This window comes from Crinia signifera, chromosome 7 (assembly GCF_055691185.1).
Source record: "Crinia signifera chromosome 7, ASM5569118v1, whole genome shotgun sequence".
Lineage (NCBI taxonomy): Eukaryota > Metazoa > Chordata > Amphibia > Anura > Myobatrachidae > Crinia > Crinia signifera.
Window position 1 is genome coordinate 74,762,765 of NC_139223.1, and position 26,100 is coordinate 74,788,864.

General features: G+C 42.0%; 1 protein-coding gene across 4 annotated transcripts in view; it reads left to right on the top strand.

The window, feature by feature from the left end:
• The window catches only part of ZC3H7A (zinc finger CCCH-type containing 7A), a 98,918-nt gene that overhangs the window by 25,264 nt on the left and 47,554 nt on the right, over positions 1 to 26,100 (top strand). For 3 of the 4 annotated variants that reach the window (XM_083153331.1, XM_083153332.1, XM_083153333.1), the window contains exons 3-5: positions 16,819 to 16,858; positions 17,119 to 17,316; positions 20,596 to 20,754. In XM_083153331.1, coding sequence (XP_083009457.1) covers positions 16,819 to 16,858; positions 17,119 to 17,316; positions 20,596 to 20,754 — 397 coding nt within the window. The remainder of the gene's footprint in view (positions 1 to 16,818; positions 16,859 to 17,118; positions 17,317 to 20,595; positions 20,755 to 26,100) is intronic. The other variant, XM_083153334.1, reaches the window with a different exon arrangement.

Genomic DNA, 26,100 nt, shown 5'->3' on the forward strand with positions numbered 1-26,100 from the left:
GGGCACTCCCATATCATATGCCAAAATCCTGCATTTTCCCCTTGACACCTAGGGCACTTCGAATTTTCTCCAAGGCCTGCCTTCTTAAGGGACAGAGGTGTCCAATATACCCTATGCAGTATATAAAAAGCAATTTGTTTAAATCTGATACACGGGGTTGTGTGTCGTGGACTCCAAAATCTGGTTCCACATCTCCTCAGAGAGAGGTCCCAAATCTGTTTCCCACTTCACCCTCAACTTTCCGATTTGGTCCGGCACACCCTTATCGTTCATCACCGCATATATTACAGACATTCTCCCCTTACCCCCTAATTTCAACAATAACTTTTTTACTGGAGAGTCCGAGATTACCGGCGGCCCTTCTGGAAATTGGGCTGTTGCCGCGTGTCTTAATTGGAAATATCTATATAGTGCCTTATTTGAAACTCCAAATTCCTCTTTCAGTTGTTGAAAGGACCTAATCTTGTCTTCACTGAATATCTGGCCTATATCCAATAGGCCACAATTAACCCAAATATTATCTTCTGACAATTTCTTAAATTCCGGATATCTGTCATTGAACCATACCGGTGTGGATCTATCCTGGGCAGACCAATCAAAATATGTATGAGCAGATCTCCAAATTACTACGGCTTGCCGAATTATATGCGGATATTTACTTGGTGTCGAACCCAATAATAAAAATTGAAGAGGGGAAAAGGAAACAGTGGAAAAGGAATTCACCTGCTCAGCAATGAAGCCTGTCATTGTTGGATCTAGAGTACCCTTTACCCACTCTGACATATACACCAATTGTGAAGCAAAGTAATACAATCTAAGGTTGGGTAATCCCAAACCTCCCAAAATCAATGGCTTATATAAGGTTTTAATTGAGACTCTGGCCCTACCATTGTTCCATATATAAGACAATATTACATTTTCTATCTTACTGAATATTTGTTTTGGTATGTATATTGGGGAGTTCTGCAGCGCATATACAAATTTAGGCTGCATAGCCATTTTGAATAGATTAATGCGGCCCAGAACCGATAATGGCAATTTTCTCCATGCCTGTGCCCTTTCTCTAAAGTTTACTGTTATTGGATCTATATTCTGTGATACATATTCAGCAGCCTGTGGTGTAATCCAAATCCCTAGATATTTAAACCTTTTAGTCCATGTCAAGGGATGACTGATCCTCTCTATTTCAGGTATCTGCCCTGATAACGGAAATATATATGATTTCCCCCAATTAATTAAAAGCCCAGAAAACACCCCAAATTCATCCATTATCTGAAGTGCAGCCTTAAGTGAACTCTCCGTATCCTGAAGGAAAAGAAGGGTATCATCTGCGTACATGGCCACTACATCTTCTGCACCACCGATTCTAATCCCGCACACCTCTTTCCCATCTCTTAGCAGACATGCCAAAGGCTCAACTGCTACCGCAAACAAGATTGGGGAAAGGGGGCATCCCTGCCTCGTCCCTCTTCCCAATGTAAATACTTCTGACGTATAGCCATTTATAGTTACTCTTGCTTTTGGATTCGTATAAAGTATCTGTACAAGCCGTATAAATCGTGGGCCAAATGCAAATTTCCTCATTACCTCCCATAAATATCTCCATTCAACAGAGTCGAAGGCCTTGGCGGCGTCCAAAGACACCACCACTGCCCCCGACTCTGCCGAATCCCCCCTCTGAAGGTGACAAAACAGTCTTCGTATATTCTGACTGGTCGAATTTCCTGGCATGAAGCCCGTTTGGTCTGGATGGACTATGGACCTAATACTTTTATTTAATCTAGCCGCCATAACTTTTGCTAGTATTTTTATGTCCGTTGTCAATAATGAAATGGGGCGATATGATTCTGGGAGTGTAGGGTCCTTTCCTGGTTTTATTAGTGCTATGATGTTTGCTTCTGACATAGACCATGGCAGTGACCCCCACTCAAATAAATCATTAAATAAATCTAATAGATATGAAACAAAAAAACTCCTGAATACTTTGTACACTTCCACTGGAAGCCCATCGCATCCAGGAGCCTTTGAGGATGGCATTGATAATATGGCTTCTTCTATTTCCTCTTTGTTAAATGGAGCTTCTAAGGCCTCTACCTCTATACTGGACAAACAGGGGAGTTTCACTTATTCTAAATACTCCCATAATTGCTTATCAGAGTATGATGCCCTAGATGTATACAAGGCCTTATAGAAATCCTGAAATACTCCCGCTACCTCTGCCCCAGAGTAGCACAGATGTCCGTCTGGATTCCTTATTCCTTGAACTATGTTACTACTGGCTAAATCAGCCCGTGACAAATAAGCCAAATAGCTACCATTCATCTCGGCTTGCAGATATTTCTCATGCCCAGAGAATAAGAGTCGTTGCCTGGATTTTTCGTATAAATGGTCTGCCCATTCCAGTTGTGCATCCTGCCATACCATTCTATCTGTCTCTAGTTTTGAGGCAATGTATTGGGACTCAAGCTGCCTGCTAGCCGCCTCCAATCTCTCTTCCTCTTTTCTGCTATTTGCCTTAATTTGGGATACGCGCTTGATAAATAGGCCGCGCAGATATGCTTTCAAGGCCTCATGCCTAACCAAGGGATCTGTACCTGTCATATTTTTCAATTGAAATTCTTCACATAATGAAACTATTTCTTGACCCTCCCCCATAAGGGTTAGCCAAAAGGGATTCAGTTTCCAAAACTTCATACCCTGATCTGGATTTACCCCAATAGTAAGAGAAATCGGGGAGTGATCTGATATTCCCCTTGAGAGATAACCTACCTCACCTATTTCCGGCACTAAATCGGGGGTAAGTAATACCAAATCTATTCGTGAGAGTGTATGGAAAGTTGCTGAGTAGCAGGAGAACTCCCTAACCTCCTTATTTCGTTCTCTCCAAACATCAATTAATCCCATTTCCGTCACAAATCTTGCAAATGCCGTAGGGGAAGGAATCTGAGTATTATTTAATATTGTTTGTCGCCATCTATCCATTGCCCCATCCATAACATTATTAAAATCCCCCATACATATTGTGGGGGTCATAGGTGAATTTGCAACAAATTTAACCGCTTGCCGCAAAACTTCATTCGTATATGGAGGGGGAACATACACAGCCAATATATGCATTAGTTTTCAATTTACATATGCCCGTAAAAAAACGTATCTCCCATATACATCAATTTCCAGCTGCTCTACCTGAAACTGTACTGTTTTTTTTAATGATAATAGATACCCCTCTTGCATTGCTAGAGAACGTAGAATGGTATATATGACTTACCCATGGTTTTTTTAATGCTAATACTTTGCTACCAATCATATGGGTCTCAAATAAACAAATTATATCGGCTCCATATTTCTTTACTTGCGCCATAACCAATGACCTCTTGATTCTGTCGCCTAGCCTCCTCACATTCCATCCTACCACATGAATTTCTCCTTTCACGATAGTTCTAATAAAAAATAAACCCAAAATATTAGGACCTCATTGCCAAGGGAGAGATAACTATATGCCTTTAACCCCTTCCCGACATTTGACGTATATATACGTCATGGCCGGGAAGTACTTCCCGACACATGACGTATATATACGTCATGGCTTCAAACTGTCACTGCGTCTAGAGACGCAGTGACAGAGGGACGATGTCTGCTGTCCCTGACAGCAGACATGTCCCTGCGTGCCCAGGGGGGGCTGCGATGCCGCCCCCCCGTCGGCGATCGCTGTGATTGGCTGTTCAGTGTGAACAGCCATTCACAGCGTTTTCCTGTGTTACCAGCGAATCAGACGCTCGGTAACACAGGTGTCAATCACCGCCGGGCGTCAGGGGACATGAGGGGGTCATCGGTGACGACGACACCTCACCCCACCTGCCCCCAAGGCTGTGATTGGTCCGTGGGACCCACGGACCAATCACAGCCAAGGCGCGACATTTAAACTAACGGTGACTGCGCTGCAGACGCCATTCCGGTCTGCAGTGTGATAGAGAGATAGAGAGAGATAGAGAGAGATAGAGAGAGATAGAGAGAGATAGTGACAGAGAGTGCTATATTTTGTGTCTGCTACCCCCCCTTTTTGGGGGTGCAGGGTGTTTTTTTTAATATATATATATAACTGTCAGTGCTGCTGCTGCAGTGTCATAGAGTGATAGATAGTGATAGATAGTGAGAGATAGAGAGATAGAGAGATAGTGATAGAGAGTGCTATATTTTGTGTCTGCTACCCCCCCTTTTTGGGGCTGCAGGTTTTTTTTTTATATATATAACTGTCAGTGCTGCTGCTGCAGTGTCATAGAGTGATAGATAGTGAGAGATAGTGAGAGATAGTGAGAGATAGAGAGATAGTGATAGAGAGTGCTATATTTTGTGTCTGCTACCCCCCTTTTTGGGGCTGCAGGTTTTTTTTTTATATATATAACTGTCAGTGCTGCTGCTGCAGTGTCATAGAGTGATAGATAGTGAGAGATAGTGAGAGATAGAGAGATAGTGATAGAGAGTGCTATATTTTGTGTCTGCTACCCCCCCTTTTTGGGGCTGCAGGGTTTTTTTTTATATATATAACTGTCAGTGCTGCTGCTGCAGTGTCATAGAGTGATAGATAGTGAGAGATAGAGAGATAGAGAGAGATAGATAGAGAGAGATAGTGACAGAGAGTGATAGAGAGTGCTATATTTTGTGTCTGCTACCCCCCCCTTTTGTGCTGATCAGTATATCTGTGCTGATCAGCAACTTTTTGGGGGTGCAGGGTTTTTTTTTTTATATATACCTGCCAGTTGCACTGTCAGTTGCACCAAAGGTTGTGCACCTGCTGCCCCTCACTGGTAATCAGTGTCGCATCACTGATCACCTTTTTTTTTTTTTTTTTTTTGAGGGTGCTGTGGGGTCTTTTTTTAATTTTTTTTGATCAAAGTTTTTTGATCAAATTCCTGTTGCCTTTGAGCGCTGTTCAGTGACGGACGTTACTGACCAACATCTGTGCTCAATTTTTGGCGCAGGACCTTTTTTTTTTTTTTTTTCTGCACTACATACACACTACACACTACATACTACATTGAAATAAAGTTTGTACCCCCCCTACACTATACACGTGTTGAAACATTTCACTACCAGAAACACAAAAATAAAAATGGCATCCCAAATGTCATCCCAAATGTCATCCCAAATGTCATCCCAAATGTCATCCCAGTCATCCAGAAGAATGTATTCAGCGGAGGAGGCATATGCCATGCTTGCTTCTGACTCTGACACAGCCAGTGATGCAAGCGGGGAATTTGAAGGATTCGCCTTAAGCTCCTCTTCCTCCTCTGGTGATGAGGGACCCCCTCAAAGACGCCCCCGTAGAGCAGCTGAGACCCCCCCCCAATAATTGATCTCGTATGGACCCCACCACCAGACAATTTTGAGCCCCAGGTTCCTGAGTTTTTGGCCATGCCAGGAATCCAATTTGATTCCACAGGTCTCAGAGAAATTGACTTTTTCAAATTATTTTTCTCTGATGATTTTATAAATTTAATGGTGGACCAAACTAATTTATATGCCCAGCAGTTTATTGCTCAAAACCCCACGTCATCATTTGCTAGGTGGACCCCTGTAGATGCAGTAGAGATGATAACGTTTTGGGGTCTGGTGTTTCATATGGGCATAGTAAAAAAGCCAGAAATTAGGCAATATTGGAGTACAGATGTTCTGTACAGCACCCCATTTTACCGTATGGCCATGCCCCTGGCTCGATTTAAGACGATCCTTAAATTTTTGCATTACAACGATAATGCACAGTGCCCACCCAGAGATGATCCCACCTTTGACCGGCTATTCAAAGTCAGGCCGGTCATTGATCATTTCAGTGCCAAATTTGAAGAGATGTACATCCCAGATAAATTCATTTGCATAGACGAGTCCCTTATACATTTTAAAGGAAGGGTTAAATTCCGCCAGTACCTTCCCAGTAAGAGGGCAAGGTATGGCATAAAAATGTATAAGCTGTGTGAAAGCACCTCAGGGTACACTCACAGGTTTAGGGTATATGAAGGGAAGGATTCAAGAATTGAACTGCCAGAATGCCCCCCCTCCCTCGTAGGTGTTAGTGGAAAAATTGTCTGGGATTTAGTGCACCCCTTTCTGGATAAAGGTTATCACCTCTATGTGGATAACTTTTACACCAGCATCCCCCTGTTTAAGGCCATTGGTTCAAGAGGTACAGCAGCTTGCGGTACTGTGCGCAAGAACCAAAGAGGCCTCCCAAAAACGCACATTGCCCAAGTAATGAGAAGGGGTGAAAGCAGGGGAATATGCACCGAAAATATGTTGTTGGTCAAATATAAGGACAAGAGGGATGTCCTTATACTGACAACAATTCACGGAGACAGTACCACCTCCGTCCCTGTACGAGGTACCAGTACCCACACCTCAAAACCTAATTGTATCCTGGATTACAATAGGTACATGGGCGGAGTGGATCTTTCAGATCAGGTACTGAAGCCGTACAGTGCCCTGCGGAAAACAAAAATCTGGTACAAGAAGCTGGCCGTGTATATCATCCAGATGGCACTGTATAACGCTTACGTGCTATTCCGTTCTACCGGCCAGAGGGGGACATTTATGCACTTTCAAGAGGAAGTCATAAAGGGCCTAGTATTTGGGAACCAGCAGGCAGAGGGCCCCAGTACTTCTAGTACTGGCCCCCGTATTGTACCAGGGCAGCATTTTCCGAATCCCCTCCACTGCAAGAAAGGGCAGGACACAAAAAAGGTGCAAAGTTTGCTATAAAAAGGGAATAAGAAAGGAAACTATTTTCCACTGTGAAACTTGCCCCGACAAACCCGGCCTATGTATAAAGGAGTGTTTTAAAATATACCACACATCTATAGATTATTAGGTTCATCATTTCACCGTGCTTCGGGGGTCTTTCTAATGCCACATAGCACCCACCAACATTCCACCAGAATCTGAGCTGCAAAATCCAAAAATCACTCCTTCCCTTCTGAGTCCTGCCATGCACCCAACTGGTATTTTTTGGTCACATATGAGGCATTGCCATACTCGGGAGAAATTGAGGCACAGATTTTGGGGTGCTTTTTCTCCTTCATACCTTATGAAAATGAAAAATTTTGAGCCAAAACTGCATTTTTGTGTAAAAAAATGTAATTTTTCATTTTCACTGCCCAGTTGTACCACAATTGGTGAAACCCCTGGGGGTTTGAAATGTACACTATACCCCTAGATGAATTCCCTGAGGGGTGTAGTTTGCAAAATGGGGTCACTTGTGGGGGGGTTTCACTGTATTGGTGCTTGGGGGGTCTTGCTAATGCGACATAGCACCCACCAACATTCCACCAGAATTTGTGCTGCAAAATCCAAATATCACTCCTTCCCTTCTGAGTCCTGCCACTTTTTGGTCACACATGAGGCATTGCCGTACTCGGGAGAAATTGGGGCACAGATTTTGGGGTGCTTTTTCTCCTTCATACCTTCTGAAAATGAAAAATTTTGAGCCAGAACTGCATTTTTGTGTAAAAAAATGTAATTTTTCATTTTCACTGCCCAGTTGTATCAAAATTGGTGAAACCCCTGGGGGTTTGAAATGTACACTATACCCCTAGATGAATTCCCTGAGGGGTGTAGTTTACAAAATGGGGTCACTTGTGGGGTGGTTCCACTGTATTGGTGCTTTGGGGGTCTTGCTAATGCGACATAGCACCTACCAACATTCCACCAGAATTTGTGCTGCAAAATCCAAATATCACTCCTTCCCTTCTGAGTCCTGACACTTTTTGGTCACACATGAGGCATTGCCGTACTCGGGAGAAATTGGGGCACAGATTTTGGGGTGCTTTTTCTCCTTCATACCTTCTGAAAATGAAAAATTTTGAGCCAGAACTGCATTTTTGTGTAAAAAAATGTAATTTTTCATTTTCACTGCCCAGTTGTATCAAAATTGGTGAAACCGCTGGGGGTTTGAAATGTACACTATACCCCTAGATGAATTCCCTGAGGGGTGTAGTTTGCAAAATGGGGTCACTTGTGGGGGGTTCCACTGTATTGGTGCTTTGGGGGTCTTGCTAATGCGACATAGCACCCACCAACATTCCACCACCAAAAATCACTCCTTCCCTTCTGAGTCCTGCCATGCACCCAACTGGTATTTTTTGGTCACATATAAGGCATTGCCATACTCGGGAGAAATTGGGGCACAGATTTTGGGGTGCTTTTTCTCCTTCATACCTTATGAAAATGAAAAATTTTGAGCCAGAACTGCATTTTTGTGTAAAAAAATGTAATTTTTCATTTTCACTGCCCAGTTGTATCAAAATTGGTGAAACCCCTGGGGGTTTGAAATGTACACTATACCCCTAGATGAATTCCCTGAGGGGTGTAGTTTGCAAAATGGGGTCACTTGTGGGGGGGTTCCACTGTATTGGTGCTTGGGGGGTCTTGCTAATGCGACATAGCACCCACCAAAATTCCACCAGAATCTGAGCTGCAAAATCCAAAAATCACTCCTTCCCTTCTGAGTCCTGCCATGCACCCAAATGGTATTTTTTGGTCACATGTGAGGCATTGCCGTACTCGGGAGAAATTGGGGCACAGATTTTGGGGTGCTTTTTCTCCTTCATACCTTCTGAAACTGAACAATTTTGAGCCAGAACTGCATTTTTGTGTAAAAAAATGTAATTTTTCATTTTCACTGCCCAGTTGTATCAAAATTGGTGAAACCCCTGGGGGTTTGAAATGTACACCATACCCCTAGATGAATTCCCTGAGGGGTGTAGTTTGCAAAATGGGGTCACTTGTGGGGGGGTTCCACTGTATTGGTGCTTTGGGGGTCTTGCTAATGCGACATAGCACCCACCAACATTCCACCACCAAAAATCACTCCTTCCCTTCTGAGTCCTGCCATGAACCCAACTGGTATTTTTTGGTCACATATGAGGCATTGCCATACTCGGGAGAAATTGGGGCACAGATTTTGGGGTGCTTTTTCTCCTTCATACCTTATGAAAATGAAAAATTTTGAGCCAGAACTGCATTTTTGTGTAAAAAAATGTAATTTTTCATTTTCACTGCCCAGTTGTATCAAAATTGGTGAAACCCCTGGGGGTTTGAAATGTACACTATACCCCTAGATGAATTCCCTGAGGGGTGTAGTTTGCAAAATGGGGTCACTTGTGGGGGGGTTCCACTGTATTGGTGCTTGGGGGGTCTTGCTAATGCAACATAGCACCCACCAACATTCCACCAGAATCTGAGCTGCAAAATCCAAAAATCACTCCTTCCTTTCTGAGTCCTGCCATGCACCCAAATGGTATTTTTTGGTCACATGTGAGGCATTGCCGTACTCGGGAGAAATTGGGGCACAGATTTTGGGGTGCTTTGTCTCCTTCATTCCTTGTGAAAATGAAAAATTTTGAGCCAGAACTGCATTTTTGTGTAAAAAATGTAATTTTGCATTTGCACAGCCCAGTTGTATCAAAATTGGTGAAACCCCTGGGGGTTTGAAATGTACACTATACCCCTAGATGAATTCCCTGAGGGGTGTAGTTTGCAAAATGGGGTCACTTGTGGGGGGGTTCCACTGTATTGGTGCTTGGGGGGTCTTGCTAATGCGACATAGCACCCACCAAAATTCCACCAGAATCTGAGCTGCAAAATCCAAAAATCACTCCTTCCCTTCTGAGTCCTGCCATGCACCCAAATGGTATTTTTTGGTCACATGTGAGGCATTGCCGTACTCGGGAGAAATTGGGGCACAGATTTTGGGGTGCTTTTTCTCCTTCATACCTTCTGAAAATGAAAAATTTTGAGCCAGAACTGCATTTTTGTGTAAAAAAATTTAATTTTTCATTTTCACTGCCCAGTTGTATCAAAATTGGTGAAACCCCTGGGGGTTTGAAATGTACACTATACCCCTAGATGAATTCCCTGAGGGGTGCAGTTTGCAAAATGAGGTCACTTGTGGGGGGGTTCCACTGTATTGGTGCTTTGGGGGTCTTGCTAATGCGACATAGCACCCACCAACATTCCACCACCAAAAATCACTCCTTCCCTTCTGAGTCCTGCCATGCACCCAACTGGTATTTTTTGGTCACATATGAGGCATTGCCATACTCGGGAGAAATTGGGGCACAGATTTTGGGGTGCTTTTTCTCCTTCATACCTTATGAAAATGAAAAATTTTGAGCCAGAACTGCATTTTTGTGTAAAAAAATGTAATTTTTCATTTTCACTGCCCAGTTGTATCAAAATTGGTGAAACCCCTGGGGGTTTGAAATGTACACTATACCCCTAGATGAATTCCCTGAGGGGTGTAGTTTGCAAAATGGGGTCACTTGTGGGGGGGGTTCCACTGTATTGGTGCTTGGGGGGTCTTGCTAATGCAACATAGCACCCACCAACATTCCACCAGAATCTGAGCTGCAAAATCCAAAAATCACTCCTTCCTTTCTGAGTCCTGCCATGCACCCAAATGGTATTTTTTGGTCACATGTGAGGCATTGCCGTACTCGGGAGAAATTGGGGCACAGATTTTGGGGTGCTTTTTCTCCTTCATACCTTCTGAAAATGAAAAATTTTGAGCCAGAACTGCATTTTTGTGTAAAAAATGTAATTTTTAATTTTCACTGCCCAGTTGTACCACAATTGGTGAAACCCCTGGGGGTTTGAAATGTACACTATACCCCTAGATGAATTCCCTGAGGGGTGTAGTTTGCAAAATGGGGTCACTTGTGGGGGGGGTTCCTAAATTTTAGCATCTTATGGTGCCTAGAAACCTACATGGTGCCTAAAAAATAATCTCATAAAAAGGAGGCTCCAAAATCAAGTAGGTGCTCCTTCTATTATGAAGCCTGTGGTTTGGTCAACGTGCACACTAGGGCCACATATAGGATATTTATGAAAACAAAAGAATTGGGGGAATCAATTTTTAGTCACATTTCTCTAGTAAAATGTACTGTGTTCCTTAGAAAAATGTATTAAAATTGCAAATCTGCAAAAAAAATGAAATTTTGAAATTTCACCTACACTTTGTTTTAATTCCTGTGAAACACCTAAAGGGTTAACAAACTTCCAAAATGCTGTTTTGAATACTGTGAGGGGTGCAGTTTTTGAAATGGTATCATTTATGGGGGTGTCTCACATACAAGTCCCTCAAAGTCACATCAGAACTGAACTGGTCCCTAAAAAAATCAGTGTTTGAAATTTTCTTGAAAATTTGAGAATTTGCTATTCATATTGTAAGCCTCCTAGTGTCCAAAAAAATTAAAAGGAAGTTGAAATAATGATGGAAACATAAAGTAGACATATGGTCTATGTTAGTTATTAACTATTTTGAGTGGTATGATTATTTGTCTCACAAGCAGAAAATTTAACATTTTGCAAATTGCTAAATTTTCCATTTTTTTACGACATTTTGGTATTTTTCACAAAAAAACACAGACTGTATCGACCCAAATTTACCACTAATTTGAAGTACAATGTGTCACGAAAAAACAATCTCAAAATCACTGGGATAAGTAAAAGCAAAAAAAAGTTATCCCCACTTAAGTGATACATGTCAGATTTGAAAAAAAGGGCTCTGTTAGGAACGCAAAAACTGGCTCTGTCAGGAAGGGGTTAATGACCCTTCTTTGACAACACAAAATTTATTATCTATACCTATACCAATCTGTGCTTTTTGCAGCCCTCTCCAAGATATTTTTTGCATATACTTTCTTCCATTCAACAGCCTTATTAACCATTTCTCATTGTGATAGTGATACCGTACATCCAACAGAAAATATAAAATAATAAACCCTCCCAATACCCTCCCTGTATAACCTTTAAATCCTAAGGTATACCTACATCCCCTATCCAACACAACCTTTAATACACCATACACAAAAATAAACCCGAAACACAAAAAAAATAGAAAAAAATTAAAAAACATATATGGATAAACTTTTGGGTTAGGAGATAGGGGCATATAATCTACCCCTATGCTATCTTCAGCAGGATCTCCTCTCCATACAACTTTATAGTGACGTTTTTTACAAAGGAGGAAGAAAGGGACTGCTTGGAGGGGAACGCACTAACAAATTACTATTTTAAGATATAACTTTTATTAGGTTATTTCTAAAAATTTTTCCTGTTTTTCAATGCAGGAACTAGATCAACAGTGAAAAAATAGAGGTAAAATCACATACAAAGACATAAACATTTAATGTGTTATTTTAGAAAAGAAAGAAAAGTAGTGTGTTTAAAATTTACACAGGGGCCAATCCAGAAAATGTTTTTGTTTATGACTTGATCAAATGGGTTGCATAGGTGTTCTATCCCTTTGCTTTAAGTGCGATGCGCAGCAATTGGGGTACACACCACACTAAGACATATGGTTCACTGATCCACAGAAATGATAATAAAGAAATAATTATTGAGTCAGAGAGCTGACTTATGATCTTATATCAGTTATCCTCGTCGTTTTTCAGTGCCATATAAATATGTATTGCCTCCTTATTTTTATGTATATTGGCAGGCAAAAAAAATTTGGCTTATAATGCCACAATGTGAGGTTTATATTTGTTAGGGTCAGGGAAATATTGGTCTTAGAGACCCACTGCTGGGCTCTCTCCAAAATAAGTCCCTTTATGCCCCGCCTCTCTGGGATCACACTATGCAACAATGATATTAATTATAGTTAATCAATTTAACATTTCAATTTAGAGTCAACAAAACATTCTGGTATTGGCCTGTGCCAACACATGTGTTTCACTGTATCAAAACAGCTTTGTCAAGGCCAACCTGTCTGTCCTCACTGACTGCTATTTATTGATGTTCATGTGGCCAATGAGGGACTCGTTTTGTAGTCACATGTTTATTGGTCCTATCCTGGACCATCTTTCTTTTTAGGCAGAACAGAACTTACACCTTTGTCTATAGGTTCTTTCAGGCCATGTGACCGGCGCCCCGCGTCACATGGCCTGCGTCCTGACGTCACGTGACCGGCGTTCCGTGTCACGTGACTGTAGCTCACGTTTTGCGCGATTTGCGCTCAACATCATGTGTCCCCGTCTCGCGTCGAGACGGGGACACATGATGTTGAGCGCAAATCGCGCAAAACGTGAGCTACAGTCACGTGACACGGAACGCCGGTCACGTGACGTCAGGACGCAGGCCATGTGACGCGGGGCGCCGGTCACATGGCCTGAAAGAACCTATAGACAAAGGTGTAAGTTCTGTTCTGCCTAAAAAGAAAGATGGTCCAGGATAGGACCAATAAACATGTGACTACAAAACGAGTCCCTCATTGGCCACATGAACATCAATAAATAGCAGTCAGTGAGGACAGACAGGTTGGCCTTGACAAAGCTGTTTTGATACAGTGAAACACATGTGTTGGCACAGGCCAATACCAGAATGTTTTGTTGACTCTAAATTGAAATGTTAAATTGATTAACTATAATTAATATCATTGTTGCATAGTGTGATCCCAGAGAGGCGGGGCATAAAGGGACTTATTTTGGAGAGAGCCCAGCAGTGGGTCTCTAAGACCAATATTTCCCTGACCCTAACAAATATAAACCTCACATTGTGGCATTATAAGCCAAATTTTTTTTGCCTGCCAATATACATAAAAATAAGGAGGCAATACATATTTATATGGCACTGAAAAACGACGAGGATAACTGATATAAGATCATAAGTCAGCTCTCTGACTCAATAATTATTTCTTTATTATCATTTCTGTGGATCAGTGAACCATATGTCTTAGTGTGGTGTGTACCCCAATTGCTGCGCATCGCACTTAAAGCAAAGGGATAGAACACCTATGCAACCCATTTGATCAAGTCATAAACAAAAACATTTTCTGGATTGGCCCCTGTGTAAATTTTAAACACACTACTTTTCTTTCTTTTCTAAAATAACACATTAAATGTTTATGTCTTTGTATGTGATTTTACCTCTATTTTTTCACTGTTGATCTAGTTCCTGCATTGAAAAACAGGAAATTTTTTTAGAAATAACCTAATAAAAGTTATATCTTAAAATAGTAATTTGTTAGTGCGTTCCCCTCCAAGCAGTCCCTTTCTTCCTCCTTTGTAAAAAACGTATACCATTGACTGTGAGGAACAGCACCCCCACTGTATATATACATAAAAATTGGGGTTCTCCTAAAATAAGCCTTGAAAATAATACTTAATGGTGTGCAGGTGAGCTACCAGCTTCCTAGTGGAGCAACAAGATAAACTTTATAGTGACCCCTGGCACATAGTACAATCCGATGGTGGATCCCGGGAGACATAGGGAGAATCGAGGGAGAGAGGGAAAAAAAAAACCCAATCCCTCAGTTCTCCCCCCCCCAGTCCCCAACACCGAAAACAAGAAAGAAAAAGCAAATAGTACATTTACTTTATAACCTATATATCATTCAGCTCGAATGCATAGGATATTGCAACATTTTTTATTTCTCCTTTGGCTGTCTCTCAAGCCAGTCCTCAGCTTCTTTCGGTGAGGTGAAAAAATGAGTGGCATTATCATATACCACCCTTAATCTGGCCGGGAACAGCATTGAATATTGGAAGCCTCTATCTCGCAGCCTTTTCTTTACTTGCACAAATTGTGAGCGACTTCTCTGCACTTCTTGGGCGTAGTCTGGAAACACTAGAACATTTTGTCTATCTATTTGTAGAGGTCCCTTTGTGCGTGCCAATTGGAGGACTGCATCCCGATCTTTATGATCTAAACACCTTGCTATCATCGTTCTGGGGGGAGCACCAGGTGGTAGCGGGCGAGTCGGCAACCTGTGTGCCCTTTCAATAGAAAATTGAGGGGTGAATGCTTCTTTTCCAAACAGCTTAACTAACCAGTTCTCGATGAAATTTTCTGGAGTGCTACCTTCTGCTTTTTCGGGTATTCCGATAAATCGGAGATTATTTCGTCTTAATCGACCTTCAATATCTGCCATTTTAGCTTGCATTTTATTTATCTGAGTAGACATTTCTGATAGTTTACTTTGCATAGGGGATGTAGTGTCCTCTATTGAGGAGATACGCAGTTCTGTCTCTGTCACTCTCTCCCTTATTTTCTGCATATCCTGCCTTAGCAGTGATACATCCACCTGCACCTGCCCAATTTTTTCCATGACTTTCTGTTCTGAGGCAGTGATGGCTTGCAATATTTGTTGCGTGGAGTGCTGTGTATCAGTAGTTTTAGAGGTCTCACTTTCCACCACTGATGTAGACAAGCTGGTATCCCCCTGCTTTGTTTGTGCAGAGCGTGTATATTTCTCTAATTTTGCTGCAGCTGCTGCTGCTGCTGCTGCTGCTGCACCTTTTACCATATTGTATGCTGAGTGTTTTTCACAAATAACTCTGAATGGTTTGGTCGTAGCTCAATGTCTTTTTAGCAAGAGATATACAACTAAAAAGGTGTAGAGGTATACACACAGAGCCCTTCTAAGTGAGGCAAAAGAAAACGACCCCCCCCCAAAAAATGAAAAATTAAGCAATATATTTTACTGCACCTCAGTCCAATATGTCGCTTCTCCTCCGGTCACTCACTTATACCTCAGCTGAGATATTTTTTAGGGCGTCTGGTAAACCTTTAGGGTGTCTTAGGTAACCCCTTATCAACCTTGCTCAGCCACCTCCTGCACCTCCTAGATTCTCAGCCGTTTAAAAGTTCATAGGTAGCCTCCTGGCAGCCCCTTCAACCGGGAAACTGCACCGAATTGTGCCCCTTCCTCTCCTGGTGCCCCGCTGCTACCACAGGCATTCCCAGCCCGGATTCTTCACAGAGGGAACCTCCTGCCAGCCCCTGATGTCAGGGAGCTGCGCCGGATTGTACCCCTCTCTCTTATTGCAGCCACCGCTCCAAAGGGGATCTTGCAAAGGGAGCCTCTCGTCAGCCCCTGAAGCCGGGGAGCTGCGCCGGATTGTGCCCCTCTCACTTATTTGCAGCCGCCGCTTCCACAAGGGCTCCCAGCCCGGGAACTTGTAGAGGGAACCTCCTATCAGCCCCTGAGGCCGGGGAGCTACGCCGGATTATGCCCTCCTGTTGCAGCCGCTGCTTCCACCGCACCTCCCGGCCCGGCGTCTCTCCGTCACCGCCGGAGCTGCTAGCCGGATGTGACCTATTTGCACGTCACTGCATACACCTGGAGCTCGCCGGTTGTCTCAGAGACTGCACTCCTCCAACTCCCTCTCTCACCCTTCATTCAGCAAGGCCTCTGCTGTGCTCAGACCAACACCCCCAGCCAGAGGTCGCTTAATTCGGCTTGCCAGGGGAAAGGATATTCACACAAGGTAGGAGAAGAGTAACAGCTTGCAGCTGCTTACTCCATGCCGATCTTAGCCACACCCCACCTCCAGATGCATCATTCTTACCTGTCACATTGTACAGATCCACAGGTGGCCTGGAGAACATGAACTGGTGGTAGCTCTCAAGTAGTGGTTTGGCCAACGCTGTGTTAGAGTATACATTAACTTGTTGTAAAGATGTTCTTGTGCTATGGTGCCATTATAGCTTTTTTGTTCAAATCGCATTGCGTGTAGTTCAAATCACACCGTGTTTATTTGCCTTTGAGATGCAGGTTACCACGACAATATTGCAAGGCAAAATAGTATGTGCAGGCAGGTATTTTTGTGCTACATCACCTGCTATTGTACTACATACTGTTGTATTGTAGTCAAAATTTGGGGTAGTTCATATCTCATGTGGTTCTAATTGCACTGTGTGTACAGACCAAATCACATAGCACACATTGTATAGACTCAAATCGCACCTAGCTCACATCTCACTGCATATCTCTTATCTCTTATAGTTGTACAGTTTATTTAAATGAATTGACTTTCTATTTTGCAGGTCCTCATTACCATACTTTGGGTCCCAGAAGGAATATGCAGTAAGTAATTAACAATGTTAACTGATGTGGGGATTTTTAAATACCATATATACTCGAGTATAAGCCTACTTTTTCAGAACATTTTTTATGCTGAAAAAGCCCCCCTCGGCTTATACTCGAGTGAGGGTCCCACTTGAGTCAATAAGTTTTCCCAGTTTTATTGTTGTAAAATTAGGTGCTTCGGCTTATATTCGGGTCGACTTATACTCGAGTATATACGGTAGATGGTTTTTATACTATAACTTCTATTTTGTCTTCAGCTTTTTGTTCAGAAGCTGATTAGAAACCTTTTCAATGAAGGAAATGACCTGTTCAAAGAAGGACAGAAGAATGACTCCATAAGCCAATACTCGGAAGCACTCAGTATTTCTAACTACGCCGCAAGTGAGGAAATCGCCGTAACCAGCGAGACCTTGGAGAGGCTGCATGTGAACCGGGCTGCGTGCTACTTAGACATGGTAATGGCAGCATTCATCTGCATGTGCAGCACTAGTGGCTTTCAGAATAACAGATCATCAAAGAATATTCGTCACCGTATATTCGAACGGTGACGAATATTCTTTGGCGATCTGTAAAAAATAAACATTTAAAAATATTCCAAATTCATCGATCCGTTTCCATTTATGATTCTAAGCATTCTAACAAAAACTACAGTGTCTCTACATGTTTGGCCAGCTGTGTTTGCACAGAAAGTTCTGCAGAATTTGCCTGCAGCGTGTTGCCAGAAGTACGCCTCACATTTAACATTATTAGAGCTAATTTGCTGACACTGCGACCAATCAGACCTTTTCTTCTCTGTGTCATTTACATTAGAGAGAGTTCATTAAGTGCACATTTTGAACCTAAATGCAGGGTTACTGACTTTAATAAGTAACATAAAACTACCCTATAAGGTGAACTGTTACCACTTTACATGGCCATTTCAATAAAAATAGAATGTTACATCATTTCTGTTAGTAGATTAAATAATAATAATTGTACCCTCCACATACAACAGGTAAAATAACGAACTATTGAACATTTTTCTTAGTAAATATATTTGTAATCGGACGATTATAATGAAATGTTCACCAAATGTCAGCAACAACCCATGCATTCCACACATGCAAATAAATCAAACCATATAGGTATGGATACTTGTACACTTTCAGGCATATTTCCCTGTGTGCAGGTATTTCAGCTATGTGGCTAAATAGGGAGTAACTCACATAGGCCCACAGATACAGGCCCTTATTCAGATCTGATCGCAGCAGAAATGTGGGTACTTGTGTAGTTTCACGGTGGTAGTTATGCCGTCAGCGTAGCGTTCCTGTCAGAATCAGCGTAGTGTTCCCGCGGCCAGCGTAGTTAGCGTAGTCAGTCAGAAATAGCGTAGTGTTCCTGCGGCCGCTTAAGCGTACCTGTCAGATCCAGCGTAGTCAGTCAGCGCGTCCTCCTGACCTTTTCATACCTCCACTATCCACGTTGGCGTGGTATTGATTTTATATAGTGTGGCGAGCGGACGTGGATTACCTTACATGTAATCCGTGTCTGCTCGTCACTCGTCTCGGTGGCTCACTGTGCTCCGCACACTATATAAAATCAATTCCACGCCGAGGTGGATAGTGGCGGTATGAAAAGGTCGGGAGGACACGGAATGTGCCCCCTCGCGGGGCTCGCTGCGCTTGCCACACTTCGGGCTGCCGTGGATAGTGGGGGTTTAAAAAGGAGGCATTTGCCAGTATGTAACATGGAACACTGGCTGCATTATTTTTACACTGCAATTTAGATTTCAGTTTCAAAAAACCCCACCCAAATTTATCTCTCTGCACATGTTACATCAGCCCCACCTGCAGTGCACATGTTTTTTCCCATTTTGAGAACAAATTTGTACTGCAATCAGATCTGAATAAGGGCCAGTGTACATTGTGCAATCAGTGGGGTTTCCCACGTGTGTGAACCTAGTAGTGCTAATTTCTGGCAAATGTTTTCCTCACAGCTCATGAAGACCAGCATCAGGGATTCACAAGGTTATTGGAGGCTTTTTAACATTGTAGAACTCCATGGCTTAAGCTGGGTACACCCTTGAGCAACAGGGTATAGTTCCAAGATCAGAATAAATCCCCATCAGCAGGGATTGCTCATACTCAATTGCACCAAGTTAATGAAGGATGTTCTGTCCTTCATTAGTACGCTGGCGATATCTTCTGGTTTAGTGTGAAGCACATCAAACCAGACGTTGTCACACGTGCATATTGCCGGTACACATGGAGCGATGTAGACAATATGTTGGTACGATCTGACCAAATGGACAGCATATTGCTCAGCGTGTCAATATAGCACTTCTGGGAACATGTTTCCCTTATTATGAAGATGAAATGCTAGAAGCTTTGGAAATACTACATTGCAAGTGCAGTTGTTAATCCCTAAGGAAAGTAACGTTTTTTCCAGTCACGTATGTGTGGCCCTTCCTTGAAGTAATCTGTATCTCAGAGTCTTACATACTTTATAGAACCCTCTGTGCCATTGCAGTTGGACATGGCTATTGTACAAAATGGAAATCCATGTGCTCAGAAATGTACTAGATGGCAAATGTAATAGGGTGTGAGAATAAGAACGTGAAATATTTCGGGAGACTTTTTCCTTTTTCTTTTGTAAAATACTAATTCTTACAATTAAAGTTGTTATACAGTGTATATATATATATATATATATATATATATATATATATATATATATATATATATATAGTCATTAAAAGTAATTCGCAACAAGTATTGTACATTCATTTCTATTAAAATTACAATATTCCCTTTTTTTTTTTTTTTTCACGCGGCAATCCTTTACATGCCAAAATCAACCTGATTTTCCAGTGTAAATGATTGCTGCTTTATATAATTGGGAAACCCCTCCTAAAATCTCTGTCTTTCTGATTCTCACACCCTATTACATTTGACCGTAGATTTCTACATTGTTATATATTTGTGTTTTGGGTTGTGGAATAGTTTTATTTATTTTGGCAGTATTTGTTTCATATATTTGCTTGAAAACATTCAACAACAAACAAAAGTACATGGGGGACAGGGATGCCAGATCATACCTTTTTAATAAGAGCACATAGGACACAGGTATTTGACTGCTCATCGAGCAATGACCATTAGTATGGTTGGCAGGTGTTAAGGTGCCCATACATGTTGCAATTATTGTATACAATATCGCATCTCATAGGTTTTGCAATGCGATGAGATCTAGTACAAAATGATGTGCTGCAAATAGTGTGAAGTTCTTGTTAGCATGCTTAAACTTTTTGGGCACTCAAACCCTGGCCTTTTTTCTGATTTTTAGCTTGCCTAGCAGAAGTTCTGGATCTTATGCAGATTGTACTAGTGTGTACACAGCATAAGATCCAGATGCGATTACAATTTAGACTATCTGCATACAATTTACACTATCTGCATTCAATTTAGACTATATAGTGCAGATCTGCACTATATAGACAGGGCAGCCAAGACTTTCTGGTTAAGATATGGGAGCGCGCATCTTGAACGCATCTGGATCGCTTGGGATAAAACCCATACAATCTGCATGAGATCCAGATAAGATTTTGACTATATAGTCAAAATCTTATCTGGATCTTATGCAGGTTGTATCAGTGTGTACACAGCATTACTCTGTAAGCAATAATTCAGTTGCTTGATCTTGGGAGGGATTTGTTGAAAATTGTAATGATTTTAAAATAAGCTGTCTCTTATCTGTAGGGTTTACATGAAGAAGCTCTAAGAGATTGCGAAGATGCTTTATGTATTAATAGCAAAAACCTGAGGGCGCTGTATTGCAAGTCCAAGGCCTTATTTGTTCTAGAACGGTACAAGGAAGCTTATGAAGCCATAGCCAGGTGCTCTCTCATTGCCCCTAAGGTAAGATCAGCATAAGGCAAATCCTTCATGTTCTTAAATGTATTCCAGTCACTGAGTTGTGCTGGGTACACACCAAACAATGTATCTGTCCAATCTGTCTGTTGGGACCAAACATCTGCTAATGTATGGGAGCAAATGACAATTGAGTCAAATGTGGAACGTTTTGGACATGCCTGATCTACAGTGTCTAAGTAGACAGCCAGTAGGTGAACACAGACAAAAGGTCGACATACACTATGTCAACATGATTTTTTTACATTTTTTTATTTAATTTGTAGGACTTTTTCATACCATGCACGTGGGCTACAATTGGGAATGGTTAGAGCCTTATATAAAAGTGATGGCCTGCACCCATCTTCAAGGGGAACGAGAATATTAAGTGAGAAGTTTGGAAGCTTCATAAGCAACTTTTTAAACTAGCAGAGGGGGCAGTGAACCAAATAAGAATGAAGAAATCTGCTCTCCCAACCTAGAGGTATTGTCTCTGCAGGCAAATGGAACAGGAAGCCTATCCACTGCAACAGAAGATAATGCCGATCAAAACTGAATCCCAGAACTAATTGCAATAATGACAAGGGATGAACTGGATATTGGGGCTATAACAGAGACATGGTGCAATGAAAATCATGACTGGGACATAGCTATACCAGGATATACTTTATTTAGGAAGGACAGAATGGGAAAAATTGGAGGAGGGGTTGCAATATATGTGAAAAAAAATATAAAGACTACCTTAATACAAAGTATTGAAGAAAAAACGGAGGCCCTTTGGGTGACCATAGAAACACGGGAGAAGGCGATTCTTCGTATAGGGGTGATCTACAGACCACCAGGTCAGGAAGAGGAACTAAACAAGAGCCTATTGCAGGACATCAATAAAATGGCATTAAAAGGAGAGGTGATAATCATGGGAGACTTTAATCTACCTGATGTAAACTGGGAGCTGCCTGTTGCAAGTTCCACCAGAAGTAGGGACATGCTGAATTCCTTGCAAGGAGCATCCCTCCAGCAATTGGTGAGGGAGCCCACTCGTAAGGACGCAATATTAGACTTAATACTTACAAATGGTGACAGAATATCTGACATAAATGTGGGTGAAAATCTGGGATCCAGTGGCCATCAAGCAGTATGGTTCAAAATAAAGACAGAGACTTACTTATCGCATACAAAAACAAAGGTGTTAGATTTTAGGAAGGCTGATTTTGTAGAGATGGGAAACTCTGTAAGGGATTCTTTGGCAGAGTGGAAGAACTTGGAAGGAGTGCAGGATAAGTGGGAAAAATTTAAAAGTGCAATTCTAAAAGCAATAGAACTTTGTGTCAAAAGAGTTAGGAAAAACACAAGAAAAAGAAAGCCATTGTGGTTTGCAAAAGAAGTAGCAAGTATTGTGAAAGCAAAAAAGTTGGCCTTTAAGAAATTTAAGCAGACGCAGAAGAATGAGGACAAAGAGGTGTATCTTGTTAGACAGAAGGAGGCTAAGAAGGTAATCAGATGTGCAAAAGCACAGGTTAAAGAGAAAATGGCCCAGTCAGTGGGTTAAGGGGGGAAAACTTTTTTTAGGTATATAAGTGAAAGGAGAAAAACAAAAAGTGCAATAATTAGACTGAAGACTGAGAGTGGAAGTTTTCTTGAGAGGGACAATGTAATAGCAGATAATATTAATAATTATTTCTGCTCAGTATTCACTGCTGAAAGAGGGGAAGGGGCCATAGTTAAGTTGCAAGTATAGTCAGAAAACTGAGGGAGAGACAAGCACATTTACAGAGGAGAAAGTCCTCACAGAACTCTCAAAACTGAAAGTGGATAAATCAATGGGGCCAGATGGGATACATCCAAGGATACTAAAAGAGCTTAAAGGGGAGCTGGTAAAACCAATAACAGAATTATTCAACTAGTCACTAGCTACTGGAGTAATCCCAGAGGACTGGAAAACAGCGAATGTAGTCCCACTGCACAAAAGTGGAAGCAAGGAAGAGGTAAGCAACTATCAACCAGTGAGCCTTACATCAGTAGTAGGGAAATTGATGGAAACACTCTTAAAACAAAGAGTTGTAGAATATCTCAAAACCAGCAATTTACAGGATCCAAAACAGCATGGGTTTACTGAGGGAAGATCATGTCAAACAAATCTTATTTACTTTTTTGACTGGGTGACTAAAGTAATAGATCAAGGTGGAGCTGTAGATGTAGCTTATCTAGACTTTAGTAAAGCTTTTGACACTGTCCCACATCGCAGACTGTTAAATAAACTTGAAAGCTCGGGATTGGATTCTAAGATTGTTGAATGGATAAGAGTGTGGTTGCAGGACAGAAAACAGAGAGTTGTAGTAAATGGAGTACAGTCAAAGGAGGGAAAGGTTACAAGTGGAGTACCCCAGGGATCTGTACTTGGACCGGTGCTTTTTGATATCTTTATTGGTGATATTGCAAATGAAATTGAGGGTAAAATATGCAACAGGGTAGACACACCAGGAGGGGTAAAACAAATGATTGAGGATCTAGGTAGATTAGAGAAATGGTCAAGAGAATGGCAACTACAGTTTAATGCCAAAAAATGCAAAATCATGCACTTGGGTCTCAGAAATCCAAAGACTAAATGTAGTATAAATGGCACTATAATGGAAACTACTGAGGAAGAGAGGGATCTAGGTGTCACTATTTCAGGGGACTTAAAAGCAGGTAGGCAATGTAACAAAGCAATGAAGAAGGCAAGTCAGATGCTTGGTTGCATAGGGAGAGGTATCAGCAGTAGAAAGAAAGAAGTAATAATGCCACTGTATAGGTCATTGGTACGACCTCACCTAGAGTATTGTGTTCAGTTCTGGAGGCCATATCTCCAGAAGGATATAAATACATTAGATACTGTACAAAGAAGAGCAACTAAAATGGTGCATGGCCTACATCACAAAATGTACCAGGAAAGACTAAAAGATCTTAATATGTATACTTTAGAGCAGAGAAGGGAAAGGGGGGACATGATAGAAACTTTCAAATATATTAAGGGTTTTAACAAGGTACAGCTGGGAGACATTTTTCACAGGAAGAGGAGCAACAGAACACGAGGACATGCACTGAAACTAGAGGGAGGAAGATTCAGGGGAAATGTAAGGAAGAATTTTTTCACAGAAAGAGTAGTAGATAAGTGGAATAGCCTACCATCAGAGGTGGTAGACGCAAATACAGTAGTGCAATTTAAACATGCTTGGGATAAGCATATTGATATCCTTACAAAAAAAATAAGGATCAAATATGGTTTGAGGTAACATGTTTAAAAAAAGGGGCAGACTAGATGGGCCAAGTGGTTCTTATCTGCCGTCAAATTCTATGTTTCTAAGGGAGACCACTCCATTTATATAAGCAATGGAATTGCAAGTCATATAAAAGAGGGGTGGGGGGGAGGTCTGAAGCATGGCAAAGGAAGCACTACACTAATTGGGGGTCCATGTCAACCTATTAATGCGGCAACCGTTTCCATGTCGACCTATTGTTGACCTATTGACTGTATACCTAGACCAGAGGTTCCCAAACGTTTACAAGTCACGTCACCCTAGATTATTGGAAATTTGGCGTGGCACCCCTAGACCAAAAGTTTCATATTAAGAAAATTAGGAAAAAATAGTAAATTAAGTAAATTGTGTTTCTGTGTCATCCTTAGTTATGTGGTGAGGGACAGGACTCCTGTTTGTTCCCATTTGTTTTGTGATTGGAAGTCACAAGCACTGGTGTTACCTATTATCATTGACCATAAATTATTTTGATTGGTTCTCTACCACCCAGAGCACCCCTGCAAGTGCTTCAGTGCCAAGACACACCATTTTGGAACCACTGACCTAGATACTGTAGACATTTCAATACACCCCCCCATGTTATATGCCTTGTAATGCCATTGCATATCTAAATGGAGTTGTATCCATTTTCACATCTGTATTCCTTTTATTTCCTTTGTAGAGGTGCAGACAGCTGTAATCTTTCTGGTGGATATAGGCGGATTTAATGCAGGGTGGCATGTATGAGTGTAAAACTGGGCATACACTACTCGCAGCAGTGTATGCCCAACCGATCACCCGCGAGCCGCCCAGGACCTTCGTGGGCATTGGGGTCACATGCGGTCCTTTAACTTGCGATGGAACGTATGCGACCCCTGTTTCCCGCCCAGCCCGCTGCCGAAGGGAGGTCTGAGGTTGGACCAGCATGCCGGTCTATCCTCTGACTCATGCCCAATGCGCACGGGATCACACATCGGACCCGATGGGACATCGCACTGATCAGATTTGGGCTGATTTCTCGCCCCGTTCCGTCGGTAACAGGTGAAATCGGACCAAATAGAGTTAGTTTACGGGGGCCTTAAGTGTTACAATCTGGAACAAATCCTAGTACAGTGTGCTGTGAACAATGTCCTGGGTAATCGGTCTATTTCCATTATAGTTAATTAGCAATCATTTTCTGGCCATTTTGTAATACTGGGCAGAACTCCACTCTATCATTTCTGTGTGACTCATGCCTCTAAGAATTTACTGCAAGTCATGCATTTCTCTTTATAATATACATGTTTCAGATATGACAAGGACAATGCCAATTTGCCACATTATGGGGGGTATACGATTTTCCCCAGATAAAACATCGGGAATGAAATGACAATGTTTTCAACTGCTGTAGGCCCCTTCTTCGCTTGAAAACATGGCGGCTCTCTGGGAAGTTATGTCACCTGCCTCAGGCATGCAAAGCAAAATTCCCAATAAGCCACAACACCTGCTGGCTTATGTGGGCTAATTAGATAGCCCCCACCCTATATGTTATTTTTTAGAGCAGTTCTGTTATCCAAATGTTTTAATACATTAGTACAGCAATCGGTACTTGTTTCCTAGCAGGGCGCCCACTAAGCTATTTGCTTAGTGGGCTATTCTGCGTAGTGAAATCACATTGCACATCGCATCGCATGGCTTTTTGTGCCTTGCAATGTGTGCGATGAGATCTCAGTAGTTAATTTAGTTAATTTATTCACTGCACCCTGAGTGAAATCGCATCGCAGATGAGATGAGATGAGATCTCAGTAGTTCATATGGTAAAACACCTAAAACAGCACCACTCGCCACGTGACCCCGAAGCGTGGCAAGCGCAGCGGAACGCATCCTCCGACCTTTTCATACCCCCACTATCCACGTCGGCGTGGAGATGATTTTATATAGTGTGGCGAGCCACCGAGCCCGAAGCGTGGCGAGCGTACGCGGATTACTTTACATGTATTTCGTGTCTCCTCGCGGGGCTCGGTGGCTCACTGCGCTCGCCACACTATATATAATCAACTCCACGCCGACGTGGATAGTTGGGTTATGAAAAGGTCAGAGG